This window comes from Drosophila takahashii, chromosome 2R, assembly GCF_030179915.1.
Source record: "Drosophila takahashii strain IR98-3 E-12201 chromosome 2R, DtakHiC1v2, whole genome shotgun sequence".
Lineage (NCBI taxonomy): Eukaryota > Metazoa > Arthropoda > Insecta > Diptera > Drosophilidae > Drosophila > Drosophila takahashii.
In genome coordinates this window covers 23,936,826-23,957,551 of record NC_091679.1, presented here as the reverse complement: position 1 = coordinate 23,957,551, position 20,726 = coordinate 23,936,826, and the positions used below count along the sequence as shown (strand labels likewise).

Here is a 20,726-nt window from a genome sequence, read left to right as displayed (position 1 = left end):
TGCCTGCCATGCATAAAACAGTGTGTCCTAGCTGCGTGTCCTGGCCCAGCTTTTGGGTCCTGAATCTTTCCTGGCCCTGCGACTGGAGTCCAGTGTCCCGAGTCCCGAGTCCGTGCCTATCTGGAAATTGTGCTGACAGGCAACAGGCAACATGTTGGCTCGCCGCCAACTCGGTCAACAGTTCGATGACGTATGCAGACTGCAGCCGAAAGTGTCCTGCAGTGCGCCCTGTCCGCATCCTGTCCGCATCCTGCTGCTCGGCCAAGGAAAAAAATACGTGCGCAACATAAAATAGAAATAACTGAAAGGGATTGTCGCATATGACCGGACAGGAATGCTTGACCGAAAATCAAAATTTTAAATTAAATAGCACGGAAGATTAAAGCTCTGAATGTTGAATAACTAAAAATGTTCCGACAGTTTTGGGAAATTTCCATAAGCTCAGCCTTTTGTTGGGCTAATTAGAGGCTTAGTTATTAATTGGCAAAACAGTCAAAGTTAAATTCAATTACACGAAGCTTTTAAACCAATCTCTTAATGCGATAAACGTCTTAACATAATTGCTATATTTCATTTCCATTTTATTTTCACAATTAACGCTACATTACTTGGGCTGTCCCATCTTGACTTTGCCATCCTTTTCCCAGTTTCCCATTTATTTCCCTCCTCTATATATCACTAAGGGCACTTTGGGTTTCCCCAACTTGTTCTCTGTCGATAACAATGGATCATCTAGAACCGGCAGCCATAATCTTTACAGCACTTCCCCCCGCCCCATAATCTTTCATTAGGAGCCTGTACTTTACACTCCAGTTCACACAGCATCCTTTCGACCCATTTGTAGGCCGAACATATTTCAATTTCCTTCGGCCACTCTCTCCTCACGCTTCCTGCCAATTTATTGCCCCTTCATTGTTTTTCCACCGCCTGCGACAATTCCAAAATGTCCGAAAACATTTAGGCCGCATTTCATTTCATTACGTTTTTATCTTTTTTCGGCTCTAATTCCATTTTGTGCATATTTCGGTCCTCGTTTTTCCGTTTTTCCTGGCCCTTGCAGGAGCTTAATTAATTCCCCCAAAATATTTATAACTTTTCGGGCCCAATATGGTTGCTGCTGAATACTTTAATTTGTATTTCTTGGAGAATGTGTGAGTGTGCGGCTTGTCAATGGCTGGGAATCTAAGAAATTTATGCATGACTGCAACAGGGTCAAGTTGCAAAAGCCCTTAGCCTCTAATGCCACGCAGCTGCTGGGAAAACTGGGAAAGCTGGGAAAACAAAAACTGAAACCGAAAGAACTTTTAGCCCTTTTCCAGGGGTTGCGGATGGATTCGACTCCCCAGATAAGCAGATTTATGAGCTAAACAACGAAACTCAAATAACTGGAGACACAATTCGGTTTTTCGGTTTTCGTATTGGATCCGGGTTCCAGGATTGGGGATTGGGAAATGGGGGTTTGGTATTCGGGGGCATGAAGAAGCGCCCGGAAGCGTGAAAGCCAGATAAAAGCACACACACCCAGAAATATGCGAGCGGAAGATTTATGAGCGGACAGAACAGGACACACAAGGATGTGTGTGGCGTGGCTCGATGATGGGCAGCAGAATGTCACAGGAAGTGCGAAGCGGGCAACTATTGACATGTCCTTTCCACCGGAAAAAAAACCGCCCTTCCATATACCAAATACATAGTAACTCCAGACGTGCGTATAACTTTACTGTTGCGGTCGAGGCAGGAGGACGAGGAGGAACCGGAGGAGCTGGACAGACATTCTCATTCCCAGGTAGGTAGGTGTCAATTTCGTTTTCATTAAGTTGCTTCTGCTTGACTTGCTCCTGACCAGGGGTTCTCTTAATTTGCGTCACTTTGCTTGGACGGCGGGGCTCAAATTTCAACGAAAAACAACTAAAAAAAAAGGAGACAACTGCAAAGCGGCTGCTCTTTTGTAAAACAAGAAGCGGCAGCAAAATCAGCAGAAGCAGAAGCCCTACTTACGTTTCGTCTTCATTTTTGCATTAATTAATACTTATTACAAAAAAATGTACAGGGGGAAAAGGTAAAAGGGAGCAAAAGGCCAGCGAGATTCCTCGGTCTTCCCTTTTTCGGGTCGGGCGTCCGAGTTTCGGGCTTTGGACTTTGGGGCTAGGTAAAATTTTAATCACTTCCTTCAGCGGCTACATTTTGGTTTCATTTTGTTGCTGTTGCTCAATTTGGTTGGGTCTTTTTTGTGGGGGTTTTCGAGCAGCCAGTTGGTAATTTGAGTCTGTTAACATTTTTCTGGCAAGCAAGGGAATTTTCTTTGTGGCTGCGCCTAACCTAGCTAGGGACTTAATTAAAACTAATTCCATTTAAATATAATATGGAACATTTTGTGCCAGCGACAAACGATTTTCACTTCCTTTCTCTTTAATTGAATTTTTAGCCAGTCTTTGTTTTTTACGCAAATCTACAAAAGATGCTAGCACTCGGGGCAAACACGCAAAAGGCAGGGGCGGGTTGACTTTTTGGCTTAAAATCTTTTGGGTTTGTTTGTGGCGACTTGCCATAAACAAAGCCAGAGATTTTAGGAGGACGGCAGGGTGGAAAGGAAAGTTTGTTAGGGAGCTGTTGGTGGGCTAATTTGGCATATTCCAAGGATAATGTACTTTTTATGAATATTTTACAGTTATTAACTGCCTTATAATATAGATATATATAGAAATTTTTAGCACTAACAATTAATAATATATATTTACTTTACATGAAATAGAAAAGAAAGCCTTAAAATTATTTTTTTATTTTATATATATTTTTTGTAAGTAAAGCCAGAATTTGCACATTTTTGTTTGCCCCAAAATGTTGAAGCTGTGTTTGAATTTGATTATTATGCAGAAATGTCCCCTAATTAAAATATTGAAACTACATCAAATCTCTTCACAATTATAATTCTTAATAGAGACATTTTAATTAGATTCTCTTACCTTTTAGCAATCGCTTTGATATAACAATATAAAGAGAATATTATGAATGCAAATAGTCATATGATATAATTACTTTATGAAAAACGCGAAGCCAAGTCAATAATATTAATTTCACAAAACATTCAATTAATTCAGTATCAGCGAAAAACTCAATTGCAAAAAATTAAAAACCCCAAACAAGAACGGCAAACAAAGAATAAAGTTCGTTAGAAATGGGGGAAAAAACAGTAATCAACTAGAAAATGTTTGACAATTGATGGTTGATTGCGGACAGACAAAGTGGGGACAAAAAAAATCAGCAAACCTATTTGCATTTTAGTGCTATATATATATGCACATATATATCCCCTAATTGGCAGGCTGACAGCCGCAAAAACAACAACGAAAGCGATGAGAAATTGTGGTGTATAATTTCAAATTGATTGCTGGCATATGCCAATGAGGCTAATGGCCGTAGCCGGAAAAGCGGGTGAAAATTGTGTAATTTATGAAGAGATTCGTACGGCACTTAATTAACATGGAGCCTGAAATCGGTGGCAATCGGAGATCCAGGGGCTATCGAGGCTAATTTAGACCAGAATATATGGCCCGGCCGATGGTCGATAGAGTGCAATCTAATATTAATGCCCTGTGGCCGCCTGCATTTATTGGCACATAAATCACTGGGTAAAATCACAGCACTCAAAAGGGGGAAGGAGGTCTAAGGCCGACTTAGCCAAAGGCACTTACCCATCAAACAGGCTCCTCTTTGTCGTGCACTCATTAGAAGGAGCACATCCTTTTCTGCCGACTGCACTTGGTCGTCGTCCTTTTCTTTTTCGTGACTTCTTTCATGTCAATTAATGCGACGCACTCTTCAAATATTAGCAGACATTATGTGCCTGCACTAAGCCCTCGGCTGCCGGGGCTCTTAAAGCGTTTCCGGCGCAGGAACCAGGAACAAGGACCCGGGATCTGTTTGCACAATGAGCACACAAATGACTTGCAGCACTTCAGCCTGGCTTTTTGTTCTTTAATCGGGGGCATTATTATGATGCCTCCACTTCGACGACGACGACGACGTCGACAAGTCCTTGCGGGGATTACGTGTTGACGTTGAATGCGCCGCTGATTCATGATTCGTGTCTAGAGTGGCAGTGGCTCACTTCCTCCTCCATTCAGATTTCCAGATGATCTTGGGAGCTCCTCTCCTGCTGAGGCTTCTAATCTTCCTGACTTCCTTTCGTTTCCTGGGAGCACCACTCACACTGACCACTTGGCAGCAACTGAGCTCCGTGCGAAGTGTGCCGCCGTATTTCAATGAAAATTGTCACCAAGCGCGGTTCGATCTCGGAGCTTTTTTCGCAGAGCTTTCGAGGGAGTATAAGAGATTGCTGCGCAGGCGCATCCTTCATTGCCAGTCGGCCTTTGAATGCCTTCGGCTGGCGGACTTCGTTTTCACTCGTTTCTGCTCGTGCCTTCTCCTCAGCTCGGCTCACATGTGAAAATTAAAAGCGCTTAACCACAATTAACAATTGGCCTCCCTCACAGTTTTTTCCGTCCCCAGCAAACAAACAAATTCCGTTGGACCAAACATTAATCAGGACAGTTGTGACACTAAAACTCCATCTATTAATCAACTGGGGATCAGAAAACACCCGAAAAGTGAGCGTACCGCCTGCATTAACTGATTGTTGGTGGTTGGGTCCGGCGAGGAGACTTGTCAGTTTGAATAAAAGTTTGGACGCTGGCCAGTTGGTATATCGAATCAAATCAAAGTTTGATTTGACAGCCAGACAAACACACCGAAAGTCGAGAATCGAGAACCGAGAAAGGATGCCCGGAATTGATGTTGTTCTTTCCGATTCGCCCAAAAACTTCAGCTTGGAGTGGAAACTTTGCGGCCAGTGCAGCATAACCGGGAATTCAGGACCTCAAATTCATCCCCACCCGCCTTTGCCCCAAGGCCAATATCAATTTATCAATTAATGCGGCTAATGAGCAGGCGAACTGTGACTCGTTGCTGTGTCACTTAACGCAAGGCTCCCCCGAACTCACATACATATGTACTGCAAAATTAATTAGGATTCGCTCGTCATCAACTCTGACACATAGCGCCATAAATATCTGTGTGCACAAAGTATATAGATTGTCTGCCGGGCGACTTGGCGGCCATATAAACGTAACGAGATTTCACCGCACGGCAAATTGTTGTTGGGCTTTAATTGACAATCAAAGCCAGTAATCAAATTTGCCTCCTGACATTTTTCATTAGAATTATTATGTAGTTACTGCGAGTATAACCCACTTGCGATTGCAGTGCCCCGCCCTCCGCCCCTTTCCCCGTCCCCCTTCCCGCAAGACTGTATCAACAGCATTATATCGCGCCCACATCAAAGGCGTAAAATTGTGTGGACAAGAGACCTTTAATCAAAAGGTTCCTTGGTTTATGCGTAGTGCAGAGTTCACGGGAATGTCTCGCAGAATGGGAGGTAAATTATAAGGAAGAAACGAGTGAGAAAAAGAAGGGTAGAACTTAATGGAGTTTTTATAAGGAAAAATTTAAGAAAACACTTTCAATAAAATACACCAAGAACTTAATAAGAAGTCTTTAATCGTGTAAACACATCCCAAAAACACTTCTTATTTCCCGTTTCCCTTCGTGGAAACTGGCTGTATATAATATTCCCGCCTTTTGATTAACTGATTGCGAAGCGAATGAAGAAATTCTAGTCGGGAAAAATACGAGAAAATTAGAGAGCTCATTTCTTTATTCTTTTTTTGCATTTTCGGTTCGATTTGGTTCTGGCGCTTGTCATTTAATATCCGCAATTAAAGTGGTCATCAATCAAAACGAAACCTAAATGAATTAAAAGTAAACGAAAGAGCAAAACAAAGGATGAATGCACAGGGCCCAGCAATAAACAGGAGCAGCACAAGGAATAGGCAAAAAAGAGTGGAAGCAAATGAACGGGAAACGAAAGGAAAAGAAGCTACAGAAAAGGAAACCAAAGAGCAGCAGAAACAACCCAAGGATGAAACCCAACACAAACAGCGAACGCTTTACGCACACAGTCACACGAACAATGACCGTTATCGCTGACCAGTTGTGCACTAAGAAATATTTTTCAACATTTTTATAGATTTTTAACATTTAATAATAATATAATAACGGAACGGAATGGAACGGAACGGAACGGAAACGGCCGCTGAAAAACAAAGTCCTTTGGTCCGATATTACAACTATTTTGCTTCGCAGAGGACTCTGCTTATATAATTTTTTTTTCAAAATGCCAAAGAATAATGTTATAACAAAATTCATTTTTGAAATAACAAATATATTTTTTCTGAACTTTTTTAACCTAAGAATTAATTTACAGTAATCCACTAGTTTATTAAATACGAAACCAATTAGAATCCAAAAAAATATTTTTAGCATATTTTCCTTTTCGCAGGTTATTTTTATCAGTGTACCTTTATCCCTGCCCTGCGAGTGTCTCCGCTCATCCAGGACAGCGATAAACAAGTGCTATACAAACAAAGATGGCGCTCTACGCCGAACCATTGATGATTGAACAGGACATTAATCTAACAAAATGCAGACAGCCTGCAGGAGGTGGGGCAGAGGGGTGCGGGGCGTAGTTCGGGGGCGAGCAAATCAACTGACCAACTGTGAAAGTGTCAAATTTCAAGCCACACATTGTTGGCTCCGTCTCCGATCCCCGTGCCCCGTGCCTCATGCCCCGCAACTTGACCATCCGCATCCTTGTGGTTCCCGCTGCTCCTGGCGACGTCGGCCACGGAAGCAAACATAATTACGCGGATGCCAATGCTACACAGACGTGTATAATATTATAGCAGGATCATACGCATTTATACACATATATGAATAGTGTGTTTATGTCCTCGGTCAGCGTCATTGGCATTTGCGTCAGGGACTAAGTTTCCTAGTGGAGGTTAGACTATGGCAATATAATGTGAGATGTGCCAATTTATGTCAATTAACAGATGCATTTTAAACTGAACTGCATTGACAGTTGGATCTTGAGGTAGCTTTTAATTTGTTAAGGTAATATAATTATTATGAGACCTATTAAACACTTCCAGTCTTCATCAAATACCAATGCCAATAGTCAATCCTAATATTTTAGTCACACTACAAATTACCTGTTTTTATCTAATCTGGTAAAATGGGATACAGTTTTGATATCATTAGTTATCATTATTATAATTAGTTAGTTGCTGTCATCGCATCTATTGGAATTGAATCTTATTTCTGTTTGCCAATATTCTGTTTTCACCCTTATAGACAATAATTTGTAAGAGTTTCCATAAGCAGAGTGGCGCAGTGGAAGCGTGCTGGGCCCATAACCCAGAGGTCCGAGGATCGAAACCTTGCTCTGCTAGAGTGAATTTTTTTTAAATAATAAATTTAATTTTTTTTTTTTTACCAACAATAATTGTCTTTTGAAAAGTTATCAACAAATTCATCTATTAGGTCCCTCAGCATTTTGTCTAATATTAATAAAGTTTTGCCACGCAAGTTTCAGTGTTGAATCACAAAAGTGACAAAATGCAATCGCTTTCGTAGCTCCAATTGCAGCGTCATCTCGTTTTGATGGTTTTGACACAACAGAGCAACAAAGGCAGCCGAAAAGCGTCAGTTGAAGCTGCTCATTTGCTGTCCATGGAAAATTAGACGCTAAATTAGCACACAAAACTGATGCACTAACGGTTTCTCTGGACCAGAGTGGGTGGCTTGGGGTTCTTTTGGGTGGATGGATGGCTAAGCGACAGCCTGAGAGTGTTAAGTTGCCCAAAAAGGACGTTCTGCAACGGCCGATGTGTGTTTATGCTGCTCCTGATGTTTCTGTGGCGCAGTGACTGATGTGGCACAAAAACCGAATGCCCAGCCTGACTGACTAGTAGCCAGCGGAAAAACACACTCCCTAGCTATTACACTTGGAAAAACAAATAATCTTCCTCCCGCAGCAATAATAATTGCTTAAAAATATTTTGCAAAATAATAATAATATGTTCTTCTTAACCAGTTAAATTTTAGGAAAGAAAGTCAGAAAAGTGGTTGAGATGGTCGACAAAATAAGACTCAAAAGAATACATATAATAAACATTAGTTCTTCAATAAAACCAAAATAAAACGACATTTTTTAATTAAATATTTTAGAAATTGGCGCTATAAAAACATTTTAAAATTTTGATAAATATATTCAATTAATTTCCTAACCTTTTCTCCATGTTAGGTACTTTCCAAAAAAAGATAGTTAGGACGTGTAAAAAGGGCAACATATTTTTTGTGTGTGCAGAGACCAGTCTCTACCCCTCCAGAATTGACACATACAAAGAAGCGGACCGCTCGTCCATCCGCTCCTCCCCCCCCTCCGCCAGCTGCTGTTATTGCGGCTGTGTCAGCGGGCGGTTGGCAAATGGGTTTTCAATGGGTTCGGTCCCTCAGTTGCCCAATCCTCCAGTCGATGGCTTGAATTCGGTTCGCCCGCAGCTCGAACAGGAAGCGAGGGACTTATAGGCATTTGTGCGGTGGCAATTCCTGCAGCCCACTTGGTTATTAAATTTTGAAATGCTACACCTTGTGCGGTATCGGATTGCCGACTCAAGGAGTAATCGCTAAGACAAAGGATATACTGCACGTACGTATCTGTATGTGCCGGTGGAGGAAAGGCAAGGAAAGGAAAGGAAACCATAACCTATATGCTATCAAAGTTCATGCAAAATTCAAAGGCCCAAGCCAGCATAAGAAAATATGCCACATCATAAATTTGGCATATATCACGGGGCGCGGGTGTGTGTGAGTGCAATCCTTTCACAGACACTGCCCGCACACAGCCAGATGTTGACACAGTTTCCTTGAGCTCCGTCTGAGCTCAGCACAAAATGTCTATTTTAATATGAACCCAAATTGAGGATTTTATTTATGCACGAGCTTAGTTTACAATACTTGCTGGCTTTACCTCAAGGAGCTTTTGTTCCCTACTGTACGCGGCACTTTTGTTTCTCGGGCGCCCTGTGTTTTCGGTTTTATTCACTCCTTCGGGCCATAAAAATCGCCAAACAAGTGGCAAATGACTTAAAAAAGCGCACAGATACTGAATTCTATGAAAAAATATCATAATAAAAATCTCCAGCAGTTAAAATAATTGTCACAGTAATAAAGCAATGCACGAAATTATAACTGACCCGCTGGAGGGCAGATCAAAAAGTACTAGATCAGAATACTATAGTTGATAAAATCTCATTTTCTTAGTAATAAGCATTTTTATAAAAAAATTCATTTAAAAATTCTTTTATTTCAAAAAATGTTTTTTATCAATTTAAACGGTTGTTCTTATATGGCAATATATTGATGAAAATAAAATTGATAACCGCATTGTTTTAAATTCGTTATCTGCAGCTTACATTGTGAATGGCCTTTCCGATATATAAACCCATTTATAAAGAATACTCCATTATGAAGCTTCCTTAAAGCTGCCCTCTGTCAGTTGCTTACTGCCAGCAGTTACTGGGTACAGTCCGGTTCGGTGTTGCAGCGCTGTTCTGGCTGCACTTGCTCCGTTTTATAGCTGGCAAACATTATGGCCATGATTAATGGCAGATAATAATTTCGAGTGCCGAGCACTTGACAGCATACGAAAAGTCAGAAAACTATGGCCAATGGACGCCCATTAGCCCTGGCCGCCCCCCGAAAAAATGCACAGCGGACAGACTGAGGAATGTCAGGAGAGTCTAGGGGTTTGGGGAAAAGGACGAGGAGGAGGACGAGAAGGATGAAAGGACAAAGTGCAGTAAAGGCAACTCTGCGAATGACTGCTGCAAAATAAACAGCAACAGCAACAGAAGCTGAAGCAGCATAAAACTATTGCCATGTTCTGTTTGCGGCATTAAATGCCCCCTCTACCCCTCTCTTTCACGCTCTGTAGCTGCCATCTCTTTCAGCCTGGTGCGTGTGATTTACTCCGCCTGGCGAATAAATTATTATGAGAAAAACGCTCGCTGGTGTTGATCAGCAAATTATTTTATGCAAATTAAAAATCGTTAAAAAAGAGGTTATAAATAAAGGAGGACTAAAGGAGGAATAAATGTGGAGAGCAGTCATAAATGGAGTAACTTAAGTTCTTCCACCCAACAATTTGTTTGTCATTTAGCAGTCATCCAAAATTGATTTATCCAAACCCCTCTGCAATATTTTACACTCTCTTTTCAAAATTCTTCTTGATGACTTTTATCTGCCACAGATGGTGCGAATGACGTTTAAATCTAGCTTTTTGGCTCTTAACTGGATATTATATTTAAATAGTTACCGTCATTTCCATAATTCGTTTAGTCAGGAATTTCCCAACATTTTATGTTTTAATTTCCGAAAAGTCGTGAGAAATACTAGATACTAAAAATCAGTAAAAAAAGATTAAAATTAAAACTTCAGAATGCCTCAAATCGTTACAAATATTCCCCCAAAAAATATCCCACTCTTTAAGCTTTGATCCAAACTTGATCTGGAGTTTGCCGGGGAGTTTCCGGTTACATCCGTCGGTTAAAAGCTTTGCCATCAGGAGCAGGGACACCAAACGGGCCAAGGACACAATGGACCACAACCAATGAGTGCAACTCGAGGTGGAGCTGCATTCTGGTCCAAGGATCCGGTCCTTTTCTTTTGTGGGCGTGTGAGTGGCCGTCATAAAATTACTTTTTATCATTGTAACATGGACAACAAGATGGCGCTTTTGGGAAGGTCCTTGTCTCCTCGATATTTTGCCGAGTAGCGCAAAGTTTTTATGACGTTTGCCACAAGGCATCCATCCGTTCACGTCCTCTCTTTATACGGCAGCAGCTAAAAGGTTGGGCCACGTGCCCGTGTCCTTTCTTTCTCTCAGTGCACCGAATTAATGGCTCGCATGCACGCTAATAAGCATAAACGCAAACGCAGGAATGTGCGTGTTAAGGACTCGCCGCGCGTGGTTCCTTCGACTCCATCGTGCACTTTATTAATGTTGTTAAAATCTAACAAATGCCCAGCAAGTGCACAATGCACATTCGCTGCGGTTTATTAATGCCACAAAAAGGAGCAATTAATGGCCGGCCCTTGACCGACTACATTGTTGCTGCTAATAGAGAGAAAGCTGGGAAACATGCGAAAACTGGTCAAAATGAAACACCCTCAATTAGGCAAAAAATTCTGGGCAGCCCGGCAAACTTTTCCCTTGCAATATTTCAAGAATTTTTGCAAGCAATTTTATCAACCCTTCTAAAAAAAAAGTATGAAGTACACTTAAAGCTAGAACAAAAGGTAAATGGGGAAAAGCAACAGGTGCAAGGACCAGCTCTCCTTTTATTGACACTTTTCCAGGCTTGGACAATTGTTTGCCGATGCATTAAGAAAGAAATGGAAAATGGAAAATGAAAAATGAGAAATGAAAAATGGAAGCTTAAACGGAGTGAATGAAGAAAAAGCATTTTTTGCTGCATTCAATGGCCATTTGACAAGTTGACTCTGGGCGACAAGCCCGACTGCATAACTGACTTAATTAAGACAGATTTAAGTTAGAGGAAAAGTGAGTCAACACTCCACAATGGGCAAAGTGTAAAAGCTCCATTTTCAGCCAAGTAAATGCCACATTACGACTATTGCCATTGCCAAACAAGAAATTCTCCCCCTATTCTCTTGCAGGACAATTGCCAATTTAGTTTAAACATTTGAGCAAAGTGCAAGTTTTTGGTCACTTCCGCTGAAGCTGAAGCTGTCACTGTCACTTGATTTGTGGCTGCACTGCAATTTGAATATATCTATAAACATATTAGTGGTTGAATTCGAGTTTAAAAAACTTTTCAAAATTAAATATATTTTAATAATAGGTTAAGTAATTTAGGAAGTTCTAAAGAAAATAATGACGACATAGAGACCCTTTAAATTCTGTGAACACAATTTGTAGCATTTTTATAAAACCAAATAAAACTTAATATAAAACAATGATCAATTTGATATTTGACTTGATATGCTCGAAATTTAAACAACAGGTCAGTTCGAACTTCCCACACATTTAAACCACACATGTTTTTAAATAATCAACTTTCAGCCATAACCATTTATAGTTGTAAATCACACTGAATTTTAGTTTCTCCAGTTTCTTTCCGTGCAGTCAACAGCAATTCCAACAGTTAATATCTCAAGGAATTCTGAGATGGCGACAACTTTGTGGCAGGATGTTGTCATTGTGTGTTTTCGCGAAAATGCGGTGAAAACAAAATGAGTACAAAACTGCTAAGAACGACTTCCGTCCCACAATTTCCATGCTGAGCGGAAATGGAAAAACACTTGCCAACACACAATCAGCCAAACGCCAGCCACCCTGTTTTCATTTCGTCTCCTCGTTCTCGATTTCGCTTTGTGCTGCAATTAAGGAGAACACATGCAGCTAGGCCAAAAGCAGGTCAATACATATTGATATCCCATCGCCCGAGGAGGGCGAACCTCATCGGTATATGTATATTTCATGTAAAGTCAATTTGAAGCGAACAACCACCGCTGTGATCCGGGGATCCGGGAATCCGGAGTCCGAGGATTCTGGAAGCTGCGTAATGCTTTAATTTAGTCGCAATATTGTCCTGTCGTTTCTGCCCCTTTTGGTAGCTTGCCACTTAATGGCCAATTAAGGGTAGACGACACAAGAAATAATTAAATAGCTATCGCTGCATGAACCCCAATGAACCGAACCGAACCGAACCGAAGCGAGCGGAGGGCAAGCGGCTGCTTTAAGGCCACCACGGCGTATGTGCAACTTTCAACTTTTCCAGCTCCGCCCGAAAGTATGCAACTCGCTGGCGAAAGACCAACTCCTCGAAGCTATGCAAATTTAATTGGAAAATTTCCTAATGAGATAAACTCCACTCCGCTGCTGCCCGTTTAATATTTCAAGCGCAATTATGCAGCTGCGCATTAAAAATCAAACACAACACTAAAAGTGACAGCTGCAATCAGAGCGCCTTCGCTTCAGCTTATCGTAAAATTCAATTTGGCGCAAAGTGTTTAATGAAAGGCGACCACCGTCCCGCTTTTAAGTTTTTCCCGCCCAGCGGGTCATCTTGGGCAGCCCAACCGAACAGCCCAACGGAAACAAAACAGCAGCCAACTAAGGTTCCGGAAAGCACTGAATTGTTTTACATAAAAATAAAAACAAGCTCCCGAGCTTCAAATTATGCAATCCCATTCTGGGGGCGAGTGCAATGGCCGTAATAAAAATTAACAAGCTACGCAACGTTTGAGTTTTGAATTAATTGACAGCGCGTATGCACAGGACAACCGGGCAAAAACAGGGAGCAGAAGCAAGATTGTCAGGAGCAGGAGCGCTCCTTGTAAAATTATAAATTCGCATCTAAATGAACGCTGCAAAATTAATGAACTGCATGCAGTTTAATTGAAATGAACATCCGCAGGAGGGAAATGAATGCCGGTCGATGGGGTGCAGGGGTTGCCCAGGGAGACGCATAATGATGGCTTGCCTTGTGAGGAACATCGGGACTCCATGAAGCTCGTCAAAATCTGCAGGGCATCGCCAAGGTAAAGAAACCTTCTTTTAAATTAGTGTACATTCAGGAGATGGTTTTAACATTTCTCAAGAAGTGGTCGGCATACAGTACAATGACATTTTGTCTTTCGTTTATGTGAGTAATTTGTGTCGACCACTGCAGTACACTGTTCGTGTGGCGGCAGAGAATGAGCAGAGCATTATGTATGCCTTTTGATGGGCCGTAAAAGAGGAACATTACTAAAAAGATAACTGATCAGAACACCTTAGCCGCTAAACTAATATAAGCAAAATTTGTTTAATTTTTTTTTGGGGACCTTTATTAAGTTTGAGTGTCATTTTGAAAACTTTTAATTAACCAAAAATACCCCTTCACGAGTGTAAAAGCTAGTGACGATCGTAACTTAAACATACATAAACTACTCATATCATATTTTGTGGCGAAGAAATTATACACGCTTCGAAAGCGACTTACCTCCACGTAAGATCCGTCCTCGACCATTTGGGTCCCTGAAGAACATATCGCCGCACCCGAACTCCGTAGCCACTGTCGTGATACAGATTATCTGGCGAGAAGCTATTGGCGGACTTCTGGTCGCCCACGCCGCATCGAGGTTGCTTTAATAGCCGGGCCGTTGCCGAGTCGATTTGGCCCGTAACTGGAATGTTGCCAAAAGACTGCAGACGGTAATGTTAGTTGTGAAATTGTGCATAATAGATGCGAGGGGTGAATGGTGGCAAAGGGGGAATGTCTCTTACCTGGAGACTCCGGATTGCATCTGTCAGCTTCTGGTCGGAGAGCAGATTACCCGATTCCAGGTTCGACTTGGGCAGGTAATCAAACTGCATGAGGTAATTGTACTGCAAGGAGAGATGGATAGATACATTAGGGAAGTGTGCCAAAGGAACGGGTATCGCAACAATGGCCGCCCCGTCTGCCATATGGCCAGTTCGGTGAGCCAAACTATTTGTCGTTTTGCAAATGATGCTGCCTGCCAGCATCAGCAGCAGAAAAAGCCGTCCCGAAAAAAGGACCAGGACCAAAACTTTTTGCATAAAGTTAATGATAAAAGCAACGCCAGATAGGACGGCGGGCGGCAACAACAAAACATAAACAGCAACAAAAACTTTAACATTAATAACCCAAAAAGTGTGCCACAGAAAAAAGTGCAAGGAAACGTTGATGGAGAAGTGCTCGAAGGAAGAAAGCTTGGATGTAAGCCATTTCCATATCTCCTGGCCGAAATCGTAATGCTGCCTTCTAGGGCCACTCGGCTTTTAAAGGAAGGGCGTTTAAGTATATTTGAAAATCTATCTATTTTAGTAACTGCCTTTTAGCTTTAAGAATGTTTTTATTATAAATACATTTTTGTTAGTTCTTCAATGTATAATGTTAAAAGCCTTTATTTATTTACCCAGGCCAATCACGCTTTAAGGTTTATTTTCGGGATTACTTAATTTCGACTTATATTTTCCCCGTTGAGTGGCAGAATTCCCTAGGGAATTTCGTACAGACCCAAAGTTTGTACATATGTATACTGGGTCATAACTGTAAAGTGCGAAAACAGAAAACAAATAGAACCCAACTCGAATATCGACTCGATTCAGTGGCCATATGTGTGTTGCCTCTGGATTTACATATTTTTACATCGCGTGCGCGCATATTTATTAACTAACGCACACACTGGCACGCAGAGCAAACTTGACACATACACCAGCAAATTACGTGACCTGCAAATTAAATTTTCTCTTTCGTTTTCCCCACATATGAGAAAATTGTCACTCTCGCACCACGTTTTTCCTCCTCCCGCCACGGAACTTTTCGATTTTTGCCTCACTTCTTATTGTCAGTCGCTTAAAAAAATGTGCGGAAAAAAAAGAGTGGAATACAAACTTTTGAATGGCCAAACGATTTGCAAATTTCATGAAAAGAATCGTTAGCCAAAAGTTGTGGCTAGATTGGTATTGGCATTCTTATAGAGGCAACGTGATGTGTGGCGATTAGTTGGGATTTATTTCAAATGATGAATGGCCCATCCACATCGTGTTTAGGTGCTGAAAAGTAGCTATGTGCGGTGCATATAAATGCACAAATCAGTTTTATTTTGCAGCTATCTGGACTTTAAGAAAAATTATGCTGAACTTATGGCAACGAAAAGTTGAATGCCTTACTATTTTCAGTTGGTCCTCAGTTTTAGAGATTTCCCTTAACTATCAGAAACCCCTCCGCTTTTAATTATTTGCTTTCAAAGGAGCATAAAAGTAAACAGAGGTTGATTGCCAAGTGAGTCCGCAGATTTGATTCCACTTTTGTGACTTTCGTCCCGAATGCGGCATTTAAAAGGCCACAAAAGTAACACTAAAGTAACTACATGTTGTAGTTTAAGCTGAAGGAAACTTTCTTGGCCGGAATAACAGCGGAATGGACGGAGGCTGCATTTCGCATGCTTCTGCCATTTTATTTATTATTTCTTTACGTAACTCCCGCAGCGATGCAAGTGCATCAGGTCCGCAATAAAGGACGAAGGAGAAGCAATGGAAATAAACCCAACATTGGATTTGTGGCAGGTGCAGCATAAACCAGCTCCTGACCCCAGGACCAGCACAGATTCCAGCCAAATGTGCGTCACAAAAAAGTTGGCTTAGACCCTCCCTTCAATGGGTTTGTTGTCACGTTGCTCGGAACGCGTCACCGGCCATACGTAACGCTACGGAACGTAAGAAAGCCCACACTAGCAAATTGAAATTCACATAACGATCCCCCACAGCTATGTGAGCTCTCTGTCTCCGCCACTGTCTTTGTCTCCGACCCCATCTCTGTCTCGGCTACACGAAAACAATATCAATTAATATATGTATGTTGAAATGCAAAGGCGAAATCCAAGTACTGTCGAAACTCGATAAGATAAATTCACTTTTAGTGCCTCAAAATTAATTAGAATTTGATAGTATCTGTTACTTAATCACTGAACTTTAATTTTTAAATAAAATTGGGGTTTTCGTAATCTTTGAAACCAAATACGCTTATCAAAAATTAGATTTATTTTTTTACCCGTAACTCGTAAAATAAAAGGGTATACTGAATTCGGGGAAAAGTATGTAACATGAAAAAGGAAGCGATCTAGCCCATAAAATCCCACAACGCTAAAATCTGATTTCAGCTCGAAAATATGAAAACGGTTAGTGATTTCATATATGTCGTCAAAATTTAAATTGTTATACCCGTTACTCTTAGATTAAAAGGGTATATTGTTTTCGTTCAAAAGTATGTAAAAGCTTGTAAGAAACAGGTTCATGAACGCAGAGATCTCAGAAACTATTAAAGCTAGAAAGTTGGGATTACACATATTCTTAGGCTTCGAACGCAACGCAAGTTTGTTTCAGTCGAGGGCCACGCCCACAATCGCCTTAAACGATTTTAAAAGGTGTCTGGCGCTCACACCTTTTAGGATTTCGGAAAAGTAAAAATGCAGTCTTATTGTGTTTTTAATACCTATCGAAATGTAAGAGAAATTTTTCAATTCGAACCACTCGTTTAAAAGTTATTCGCGTTCAAAATTGTATATCTCCATCTCCCTCGCACTCCCTTTAGCGTAGTAAAGGGTATCTAATAATCGATGCACTCCGCTGTAGCGTTCTGTCTAGTTATTAATTATTTTTGAAAAGGTAAGGTAAATAATAAAGACAAATTGTATATTTAAATTGTTTGCACCTCAAGCCGAGTTGGCTCTAGGCAATTTCGACTGTACCACTTGTGGGTGGGGATAAGAATAATGTGGCACACAGCGGAAGCCGAATGTCTGGCCAGCAGAGACAGCTGCAGACGCTTCAAGTTTCTTAATGAATGGAAGACTTGTCCATTGAGGAGCTGGATAATGGAGGGAATTGAATTGGTAAAGCCTGAGTTCCTTGCGAGCGAACGCAACTAGTCAATTTGGCTAATCGAAGGCTTTGCGGACTGTAAACAGTACTTAGGAAAGGTGTGCCAAATGGCAGAGAACCGTGCATTTTACGACGACAATAAACTATAATTCGTAGTTATGAATGGATGGGTATGTGAATGAATTGCTCAAGTCTTCGAGCGACGGAAGTGCTCACATTTGACCCCCCACCAGCGCTTTTGAACAACGTTCTCCCACCCCGTTTTGGTATCAATCATTTATGCATTGGCCTTTTGCGTTTTTAATGGGAAATTTGTGGCCCAGGCTACGTGTTTGAAAATCGGAGGGAAAAGCGGGGAACTGGCGGCGGAGTGTACGTACGTGGCCAAGCCAAGATTCTGACTAATAGAAAAGCGCCAGTGGAGTGGAAAAAGTCGAGGGAAAAGAGGTGAGCATCGTATCAGAAACAATAACAGTAAAACACTGCTACGTGAGTATTTGTCGTGTAAACAAAATCATGTTATCAAAATATAATAACGAAAAGCAATAGCGAAAAAACAATTGAGAAAAGTGCGAATGGCGGGGGCCAGGGGCCAGAGTGTATATGGCTTTTCCCCACTGCCATCCAATAATTGTGGGGCTTAATTTAGTTAAGTTGGCGTGTCACAAGGAAAACTTCTCGCCACCGCCTGCTGGTGAAAGTGTGAAAGTAAATTGAACGATGAACGAGGCGATATGTTTATTATTTTATTGGATTATAATTATACGAGAGCGGGTCACACAGAAATAAAAATAAAGGGCTCGTCGGGGCGCCTAATTCAATTAATTCCGCTCCGAAAGTTGGCTTTATTAATGGAGAATAATTAAGAAAAGCGTGGAGGGGTCAAGGGAAAAATTAATTAAAATCATACTTGAGGTGTGTTATTTAAACTGAAGATTTAAGAATAATTTTATGACACTTCTTACTTAATATAGGGGAGAGGTCTGTAGGTTGAGACGGTCTGTAAGTTGAGACACTCAATTTTCTCAAAACTTTTCCAGTAAAAAAATTTTTTTTAATTTTTTTTTTGTAGTCCTTTTTAGTAACTAAACTTTTGGGGAAAACATTATAAGCCAGGCTCTAGCCAGATTTAAGCTGTGAGAGTCGTGTACCATTTTGCACCAAAAAAGTTTTTGTCCACTTTTTTTAAAAATCTATTAAAAATTAATAACGTCCTTAAATTAACTTGGTAAGAGATTTAAAACATTAGTATATTAACTGTTAACTAATTAAAAAAAAGAATCAGCTTAATGTGACAGTCAGAACAAAAGTTATTAATTTTTTCCCGAAACATCCCATTTTGTGTAAGTTGAGACACCCGTTTTTCATACAAAAAGGCCTTAGGCCAATAGAGGTCGCTTTCTGCCTAGCACATTTCTTTGATATTAGGGGAAAATTGAATGTTCAAAGAGCCTTTTGATTTTAATTGTTATTTGGTCGAAGTTCTTAAAAAATGGATGGGAAATAATTTAGGACGAACTAAAATTGATTAAATTAACATAAATAAATAGTTCCTTATAGTTTGAAGTACTTTTTGTGTGAGTATTATTGACTTTAAAAAGTGGCTCAACCTACAGACCTCTTTTTCAAATTGTTATTTTTTGGCAGTTTTCAAAAAAAATTATTTTTTAGTTTTCCCAAGGGGAAAAAAATTTTTTTGTTGCTTTATTTTACAGCTAAAAGACTAAGCTTTCGATCGGTACCTAACACGTGAAGTTTCAAAAGCGAATGTCCAAATGGTAGACTAAAAACAAAAGGTGGCTCAACCTACAGACCTCTCCCCTACGTATATAGTTTCGTGTATTTAAATCAGAAATAGCAAATAAGAGTTAACCTATTCAAAACAATTTGTTTCGATTTTTATTATTAAATCAAAAAGAAGAGTTCATAATAAAAATGGAAAATACAGATTGAATAAAAATAACTTTTGAACGGAGAGGTCCATTTGTTTGGAAGTGATATATAAATTTTTGATAAGCCATATATACCAAAATCAAATTTTAAATTGTACCAATGGAATAAGAATAATAAAACAAATTTAATAGAGGGATTGTTCTGTGTTTCTCTTTGCTTTTGAATAGCCTCCCTAATTTTAGCCAACGTCACACAGTAAATTATTAAAAATACACAGCTGGTCTAGAAGCAATTGACTGATGAGAATGTATTTATTAATGTATTAATTAAAAGCCTATATACTAGTAGCAATAGAAAACAATATTCTGAATTAGAAATACAAATATTGGGATTTATAAATCACTGATTTCGGTACTCCGCGTTGGGTGCATTGAAAACAGCAAAAACAAATCATAATGGTCATAAGTCTCTGCTCCACATGGACACCGGCAGGCAAACAAACCTATAAAAATGACAGGCAACTGCAACAAACGAGCGCATTCATCTAAGCCCTCCGCTCTCCCCATAAACATATGCATCCTCTGCCTGCCAAGAAGGACGCAGCCTCAGATCCTGCCACTAATTCTGTGAAATGCGCAAAGGAGCAAAAAAGCAGGAATGTGGAGATGGAGAAACCACAAAGAGCATGAAATCGAGGCCAAATTGCCAGGATATGGACCTAAATGTGTCGCCAGAACAACAGGTTCTAGCCACAAACAAATTTACTGCAAGTGAGTGTGTAAAATGGATCCTAAATCAATCTTATTTATTGGGTTGATACTAGGTGGGGTAAAAGGAACATCTTTAAGAACTAGAAAATGTTAATAAAGATATAATTTAATTTTATTCAATATAGTTATACCCGTTTTTTAGAGTAAAAGGGTATATTGTATTCGTGCAAAAGTATGTAACAGCTAGAAGGAAGTGTTTTCGACCCCATAAAGTATATATATTCTTGATCAGGGTCACTAGCCGAGTCGATCTAGCCATGTCTGTCTGTCCGTCCGTATGAACGCTGAGATCTCGGAAACTACAAAAGCTAGAAGGTTGAGATTTTCCACACATATTCTTGGGCCTCGTACGCAGCGCAAGTTTATTTCTAACGCCCACAATCGCCCACTAACGATTTTAAAATGTGTCCTGCGCCCACATCTTTAAAGATTTCCGAGAAGTATAAATGCAATTTTGTTGTGTATATTTATACCTATCGAAATGTAGAAGACATTTTTCAAATCGGACCATTCATTAAAAAGTTATACGCAATCAAAATATCTACATATATCTATCTCCCTCGCACTTCCTTTAGCTGAGCTACGATTATAGTCGGGACACGAACCCAAGTACAGCTTTCGCACTCCCTTTAGCTGAGTGACGGGTATTAAATAGTCGGGACACCAACCCGACAATAGCGTTCTCT

At 40.4% G+C, this 20,726-nt stretch overlaps 1 protein-coding gene and 1 non-coding gene across 4 annotated transcripts in view; one reads left to right on the top strand and one right to left on the bottom strand.

Moving 5' to 3' along the window:
* The window catches only part of Mmp2 (Matrix metalloproteinase 2), an 85,876-nt gene that overhangs the window by 49,997 nt on the left and 15,153 nt on the right, over positions 1-20,726 (bottom strand). Inside the window, exons 1-3 of one of the 3 annotated variants that reach the window (XM_070212377.1) lie at positions 14,639-14,849; positions 14,255-14,356; positions 13,971-14,173 (exon numbers count right to left, since the gene is read on the bottom strand). In XM_070212377.1, coding sequence (XP_070068478.1) covers positions 13,971-14,173; positions 14,255-14,344 — 293 coding nt within the window. In that variant the 5' untranslated portion in view covers positions 14,345-14,356; positions 14,639-14,849. Of the gene's footprint in view, positions 1-3,692; positions 4,215-13,970; positions 14,174-14,254; positions 14,357-14,638; positions 14,850-20,726 lie in introns of those variants that run through there. The other 2 variants (XM_044392699.2, XM_070212378.1) reach the window with 2 other exon arrangements.
* Positions 7,277-7,348, top strand: TRNAM-CAU (transfer RNA methionine (anticodon CAU)). Its single transcript has one exon. It is a non-coding gene; the product is annotated as a tRNA-Met (tRNA).